Raw genomic sequence first — 8,261 nt, forward strand, 5'->3', positions numbered from 1 at the left:
TTTAGTATCTTTTCTCACTTTTTTATATCATTTAAAGACAACAGTTCCAGTCTATTAAAGATACAGACCCACCACAGATTGGTACAGTGGTGGTGGGTTGTTTTTTTTTTCTTTGCCCTCTCCCATCCTAAAAATTCCTGACATTTTGTTTGCTTTTTATTTTTGTAGAATTACCTAGTATGGCTCCAAGACCTCTGCTAAACAGTATTGGCTAGTTTAAACCTCACTCTTGCACACGACGATGATTGTTTCTTCCCAGTTTCCCAATAGGGACAGCTACAGCAGGCTGCTCTCACACTGTGCAACCTGACTTCACCAACAGCCTTGTCACCTCACTCTCTCTGTATTGCTTGGGGTACACAGCACAGATCTTTGTAGGATCTCCTTGTGTCTTCTGCACATTGCAAAAGCTGCCTATATATTCCAAAGTCTTGATTGTTATCTGGTTTATATAACTGGTGTGTAATCAACTACATAAGCCAAAAAGAAAAAAAAAATCCTTTCCTCTTATCCCACAGCAGCTTAGTTTATTTATGAAAAAAAAGATTTTTAACCTGGCCAAAGCTTGTCCAAAACTTTCTGTCCAGGGATTCAATATTAAGGGATCACTCTTTATTTGTATGCCTGGTGGCTGCTCCAGGTAACTCAGCTGCAAGACACAGCTTCCTTCTCCAACAGAGTATTGATTCTTCCCCCCATTCTGTCTCTGTCCCCATGTCTGCTGGGAAAGAGTCTAACAAAGAATAACATCAATTTGTCCAGCACATCGAGATAGCTCCTAACTTCCAGATTTCCCTGAGATCCTTTTTTAAACCACTGCTGCCTTTGGCTCCTTTCTTCACTCTGACACCACAGCAATTCAAACAGTAAGTCTCTCGACAGGCTATAGTTAAAATTTTACACTCGAGCACCTTTAGAATTTAAAGCGAGGCAGTATTGATGCATGGAAAAATAGCCGCGATAAAACTAAACTTCAGATAGCTAACTGAAGAAATCAAATCACCACATCCACTTCTCACAGGGGAAACCAAGTCCAACAGGAGGAAGTTGTAAGTCAGGATAGAAAGACTACTTCAGCTGTATCCAGACAACATTAACTTCAGTCAGTCCACAGTTTGATGTTAACCCTTCACATTTTCTTCTGGTGGCTTAAACCTCGGTCTCACTTTACTACCTTCTGAATTTCAGAAAACGGGCCTTAACAGTCAGCTGGAAGTGCTGTCCTGGAAGGGACTTGCTCCTGGACAGAGGCTTTCTTCTGGGACAAATAATTGTAGATAAGCATTACAATTAAAATTCTTTCAGGCTTGATTAAGTATCTGACCAACAAAAGTACTTTAAATTTAATCATAAACTGGAGGTCTCCCCTCAATACGGCCGGGGTTAAACAAATGTCATTAACACTGTATTTTCATGTTTGAGTAGAAACATTCTTGAATAGCATAATATTGATATAAGTTGTGGATTTGATTCAGGTTTCTAGATCACTGATTAGTGCCAGGAACCAAGATCAGCGGTTCCAGGGCAGTAGCGCAAAGGGTTGGGGAGCATGAAGAACAGCTATGTATGGGAGAGCTCATCTATCTCTGGCTACGACAATGACGCATCCTTAGCTCTTCTTTTTTATCATATAGTGGAATATTTTAGTTCTGTTTTGAGCTTGAACAGCTGAAATCTGTCAAAAGTTTGTTTAGTTCCATTTGCTTCCTCTCTCCCCAATTCCTCTTCTTCTGGGAGGAATAAGAATAACCTTGCAGAGACTCTTGGTTTTGGCATCCTCTGCTCGTTACAGGCATGCCAATTCACTGACTTCTATAGGAATTTTCTGAGTGTAACTTTAATGCCCCAGGACAAGAAACGTTCCTCGCTCAATTTTACAAATACTTATTAAAAAAGCAAAAGTTCTTAGCACTTATACAACACTGTATGGATCATATCGCAAGAAGTGCTGCAGTTCAGGGTTCATGCAAAGCCAGCGCAAGCTGACGGCGTTCAGCTTCTTCCCACAGTCAGCCTTTTCTCCCCAAGTAGTGCATGAGAAGACATAATTCTGACGTACCATCTCAAAATAAACACTGTCATACCTGCATATACAATCTACAGATATTCTCAGCAAAAAGCCTTTCCCAGCCTTAACTGTGGAGTATAATTTCCCATCTTTCTCATGCTGTCAGAAAACTGGTTTTATTTAAGCACAGTAGAATGTTTTCTATTTTGATGTATTAAAACTATTGCAACAACTGCAGCTAATTTAATCTCTGGCTCTATTAAAAATTTGAATGTAATATTTTAAGAAAAATATTTGACTTATCTAGAGTTTGGAACAATGATTTTAAAGAAAACAAGCCATGAGGCAGATGGAATGCATCCTAGCTAACTGCCTTGCTAGATCAGTGTTACGTATTTTGTCTCCCAACCCAAGAGCTCTAATTCAGAACAATTCATAGCATTTTATTGAGAGAAATTAAGTTTGGTTAACACTGGGTGTCCAAAAAAGTACTTCATACTTATTATGTTTACCCAAGAGACAGGTTTAAAAATCAATACCAAGCCTAACAAATCAGTTTTTATTCACAGTATATAAACTGCATGAGCTAAGTACCAGAAAAATACATATACACTCGTGAGATTGTTTTTAAAACTACAGATGCAGCTTATTTTCCCCATAATACGTGGTTTTATCTAACCTTGCGTCGTATTACAGGACTATTTATAGAAGATTCATATCAGTATTTTCTTCCCGTATTAACTGCACTGATAAGCAGCACCATTTGGACCCAAGGAAGTTCATTAGCAGCTCCAGAACGTCCGCTGCCACCGCTCGGGCTTCCGAGATGACAAAGATGACCACACGCATCCGGACTTTGACAACACATTTGCAACCTTGAACGCGACTGCAGAACAAGGCACACTTATTATACACACTGATAAAAACGCCGGATGCCAAGAACCACCCTGCTACAGCTGCGTTTGCCCTCAGCAAGGCTCAGCACAGAGCCACCTCCTGCTACAGCCCTGCAACGGTGGGGTGCTCACGCAGCAAAGCGCCCACTGCTCAGAAACCTCAAAGCGGCCAAACACCACAGAAACAGAAAGCACACAGACTTTACTCATTCTATCTTAGGACGGCAATATTTGCATTTATTGTGATAAGCAGAGGAAAAAGGCCCTAGAGGGATTTAAATGCAAAACTTTTTTTGTTTTTGTATGATCTCCATCTCTCCATTTATTACTTCCCTGGGATTGCTTCAGAAAGATGAAGCGGCTTCACCAGTCTTCCAAAGCCCTGAGCTGTTGAACAGGGACAAAAGCTGGTGGCTACACGCAACTCTGCGCGTTTCCAGTCACTCTTCTGCAAAGCTGTTCCCCCTCAGTTGCAACCCGTAGTGCTCTAGAAAGCACTTGCCACTGGCTATATATCCCCGGCAGCACCAGAAAGTGCTCCTCTGCATGCTGGGTTATGTGGGGGAAAAGAAAAGAGTAATTGCGAGCAAATGTTTGCTCTCCAGACCACAGGCCACTTTCCTCTTCATTTCATGGTGGGTGGGGAGGAGAAGACCTAGATCCTTTCCCAAGCAAGAAAACAATACAAGAAAAACATGAAACCCCCCACATCCCCTAACTTTGCGAATGAAAAAATAAACTAAAATTTCCTTTTGTCTCTAAAACCATCCCTAAACAGCGGCGAGTCTGATGTGGAACATGGGACTCTGACACCAATTCCGGAGATCATCTCTTATTTTTGCCATGTCTGCAGTCGCAGCAGGAGGCAAGGAAGGAAAACCACCCACACAGTCATCAAAACAAGCGAGGGGGGAGAGCCTGGAGAGTCGGAAGCATGGGCTGTAGACCACAGACATGAAGTGCCTGGCTCCAAGGAGCGGTCTGGACACCAGGCGCTTGATGCAGCAGTTTCCACAGCCCACAGTGCTGGCAGTGGCACGTGGGAGAGCTCAGCCCACCGTACCCAGTGCTGGCACCTCACTTCCATAGCCACAGCCTCCAGGTTTCATCCATACTCCTAGAGTTTGCATGGGGACGTCAGATGAAAAAACACAATTTTCTCGGACAAAGTCTGTAGTCAAGACCAGTGCAGTTGTTGGCAACAAGTGCACACTCGTAAGACCGAGAAGAATTTAAAACAGCTGGCTCCTTTCCTCTCGAGATCAATAAAACTGGTAATCCAACTGCCTCCAGGAAGATATACACAGGGGCTTCTGGTGCTGCAGGAAAGCTGTGGCAATCTCTTACCCCAAAAGCAACAAAATACCTAAATACTAATGGAGAAAATCACAGACTGGACTTGTGCAATTCAGCTTCTGTCCTACTTGTATCCTTTTTCTTCCAGGAGCAAGAGTCTAATTACTCTTTGGCCTCTCCTCCTTTCGTCTCTTGAAGGATCTGAATACAAGTCTACAGTTAAATCACTCTCTCAGACTGCACAGTCTCTGCTTGAGTCAACGCCTGGGTGCTTCTGAATGCGGCATTTGCATCTGTCATTTTGCGCTTGTAGCCTCCAACACTGTCTCATACTAAGTAACACTGTTCACTTCAACTGTACGTCACAGAAAGACTCCTGGACAGAAGCTACGCATGCATATTTCCACATTTGGTGTCTGCAGCTCATCATCATAATTACAATCCCCCCTCCATCCTTGCCCCAGCCCACGACTCACCAGTACAACATTCACACTGAGAAAGATGAAAGGGCAACTTTCCGTACAAGACTTCCAAATACAGCAGGAAACTGGTAATGTAACTATTACATTATGATTTCTGGGGTGAAATTCAAATAGGAGACCAGACCAAGACCACAATCATCATATTTTGGCTGAGTCCTTAATTATAAACTTCCAGTATATTCAGTTATCTCTGCTTATGAGAATCATGGCAATGAACCACCCCAAACCAAAGTCACCTTTACCTTTACCATACAGAGCATAAAGCAAACCCCGCAACCGAGGACACACACAGAACTTTGCAACCAATGGAACACACCAAAGATAACACCCAGCACTAACTCTTTGTGCTGCAAAACCCGTCAAGGGGCAGCTCAGCAGTCACGCTTTCCTCTGTAACACCCATGCCCAGACTCTGAATGACACATGTACACAGGAGGTAAGTGAATTTCACCAGAAGGCCCTTGAAACATACTTGTAAAATGCCTTTGCTTAGACATGAGCTTCATACCATATTTCTTCCTCACAGATACATACTACTGAAGATAAACTTTATGGACAACAGTGCCTTGGGGAAACATTTTATATACTATGATGTGGCAAATTATACTGCATAACAAAGTATGACTTTGCCAATAAAAGACCACAAAATTTGGGCACCCTCCAAGACTTACAGCCCCAGGCGGAGAGGTGTGAAGCAATCTCAAACCCCTTTTCCCTTCAGTGGGAGATGATGCTTTCTGGAGTCTCACAACAGCTTCACCAACTTACAGAAACAGGGCAGTTGTTTTCTAGGAAGGAGGAGATTTTATATTTATTTCTGGTTTGCTTCTACTCAAGCAAATTAGCCTTTTAGAAACCAAAATAACACAGTGCCAGGCGTCACTGGCAGTACAAAGCCAACTTAGCAGGGGTGAGAGCCCTTACAGGGCTGATGTTAGCCAGTTCAGTTACTTTGCTGGAAACAGCTTTGACTCTGTTCCATCTCTCTGTAGCAACCTCCTCTGATGTGGATTTTCCATTCCTGGAGTGGGTTATTTCAAATTCAGCACCCAGAAAGGCTCCTCTAGTCCTCCAAGCAAAGCCTGTCTCACCAATGGCTTAAGACCCATGAAAATAACTCATCCCATCGAGCAAAGTTCCCTCTGGATAGGTACCTCTCTGTCTTACTTTAGGTTGAAAGAGCTATTAAAATTCTTAAACTAGAAAGAAAACAGCCACCCAGTGAGGTACTCGGCTGATCCCTGCCAACAGAAACACCCTCAGTATACTCAGTAAACGGAGAATGTGCAAGTCCTGCTCATTACCACAAGATTACTTGAGCTGCACTAGCTTTAGACACAGGCATGAGTGTACATATATATATATAAAAGTCATAAAACTGGCAATTATGTGCATGTTACGCTCAAATTCCACAAAAACCGACTACGCCAACGCTATATTCAAATTCCACAGTGATGCACAAAGGAGACTAAAAGGCAACAGTAAGTCAGAATCAAGCCTTGTAACATTTACAATCCACACAAGGATGAGACAGCATCGCAGAAACCACTAAGCTAATAATTAAAAACCTAATTTAAAAACAGGAAAACATAGTCAGGATTGAGATCAGTGGTTGCACCCCTGGAGCTTAGTATCACCACACAGACAGAATCAATAACTGCCATTAAGAGGTCACTGATAAAAATCTATAGCAGCTGAATCAGTCAACTTGAAACCTATTAACAGCTGTAGTAGAAAGAAAGAATTACTTTTTCAATTTGCTAATGACCACTTCTTTCCTTCCAGATGATCATTTTGTATAAACCCAGCAGAAATCCCTTTGGACCCCCCTTATGAATGAACTACTCGGGATTTCAAGACACTCTCCAGATCAGCATCAGCTAATCATCTGCTTTTCACAATCAGCAGCAGCACGTCGATGTCAGCATTGACATCAAGATTAACAAAAACGGCACAGGAAAAGAATGACAGCAGGGATACCCAAGGCACATGCTCCTGTGCCATCTGCACTCCATCACTACAGGGCTCAGCCTCTGTCATTAGAGCTGAACAAGGGGTTACAGCATCACAGCTGTCAACAGCAAAGCCTACCAACGTGGTATTTTATCTGCTGAAGACCCTAGATCAGTGACTGCACTCAACCAGAGAAGGAGAATTCAGTGAGGGCTTTATCTTCTGTACATCACTTTCCTCTTAAAGTTTGCGAACCTGCACCTGAGGTACGCAGCCTAACAGTGACATGGAGGGTCACCACATAGCCACAGCTTAGTCTCTTTATCTACTTGCAGTAAAAGTTACGGATTATTAACTGCAATAGCTGGCATTTTCTAAGTCTCTGGCATGTTGTAGGACTCCAGCCTATTCATACTAAGTGTAACAAAACCCCCTGGATTTTAGACTCAGAGCATCTTTCGCACAGATCAAGCAGAAATCAGATGATCTTGAGGACACTACTGCTCTGAGCTACGTCTGAACCTAGACACAAACCTCCGGTTGTTTTTTTTTTATTATTATTTTGTTTTGGGAAAACACAGTGTTCTGACCGAGCCTGCCTACACAACACGCTGGGGCCATCAGAAGTGAAACCCCGTATTCCCACACGGCAAGAAACCGCAGCTACTCGGACAGTAGCCACACATGCCTGCCACCATTAATGATTCGAGATAAAAGGAATAAACTCATCAAAACCGAATACTGACATGATGGGTGACCCAATTCAGAAATCAACTTCAAGAACAACAAAGAAAAAACAACCCCCAAACGCTGCTGGCTTCGCCATCCCAGCGCAGGACGAGGGGTACGAAGGCGTGCCACCCGCTCCGACCCGCCGAAGCCAGCCCGGCCGCGGCCGTGGGAGCAGCACGCAGAAACTCACAAAACAAGCTGTGCAAAATCACGAAGGAAATGACATTTTGTTCTCGACGGCCGGGCTGCAGCACACACACACATCTCCCTCCAAACCCTGGATGCTTCTCTCGGTCCAGCGAAGCTCGGCTGCCCCGACCTCTCCTCACGCTGCCCGGCCGGACACCACCGCCGGTCCCCGCTCCCCCAGCCCCGCACCACCGCCCTCCCTCCCGCTACAACTTTCCCGGGGCTCCCCTTACCGCCGTGGAGCCGGAGGAGGAGGCGATGTAGACCTTGATGACCATGCTGGGAGTCGAGGAGGCGGCGGGATGAGGAGCCGGGTGGGTGGGTGTGTGTGCGGGCAGCACGGCGGGGTGAGGAGAGACGCGGGATGGAGCTGAGGCGGCGGCGGGAGGGAGGGAGGGAGGGAAGGAGGGAGGGAGGGAGGCGGCGGGCGGCCTCGCCCCGCCTCGCCGTTCTCACTGGGCTGCCGGCCCAGCAGTCACCGCCGCCCGGCCCGGAAGAGGGAAAAATGGTTTGAAGAAAAAAAAAAAAAAAGAAAGAAAAGGGCGAGGCGAGTTCTCGACGAACCACGCGAGACGTACACGGGGGAGGGGGCGGCAGCGCCATGGCGCTGGGAAGCCCCGCTGAGGCGACGCGGGGGTCCGGGCGCGGCCGCCGCCTCAGGGAAGGGGGTGAGGAGCCATCCCCGTCCCCCTCCATCTGCAGGGG

The 8,261-nt window shown here is 45.2% G+C and overlaps 1 protein-coding gene across 1 annotated transcript in view; it reads right to left on the reverse strand.

Annotated features, from left to right (window-relative positions):
• SH3BGRL (SH3 domain binding glutamate rich protein like) overlaps positions 1–7,973 on the reverse strand; it is a 36,599-nt gene extending 28,626 nt beyond the window's left edge. The window contains exon 1 of the mRNA XM_049827317.1: positions 7,790–7,973. Within this exon, the coding sequence (XP_049683274.1) occupies positions 7,790–7,834 (45 nt within the window). The 5' untranslated portion in view covers positions 7,835–7,973. The remainder of the gene's footprint in view (positions 1–7,789) is intronic.
• Between the last annotated feature and the right edge of the window lie 288 nt (positions 7,974–8,261).

The sequence above is a fragment of the Accipiter gentilis genome, chromosome 24 (genome assembly GCF_929443795.1).
Source record: "Accipiter gentilis chromosome 24, bAccGen1.1, whole genome shotgun sequence".
Classification (NCBI taxonomy): Eukaryota; Metazoa; Chordata; class Aves; order Accipitriformes; family Accipitridae; genus Astur; species Astur gentilis.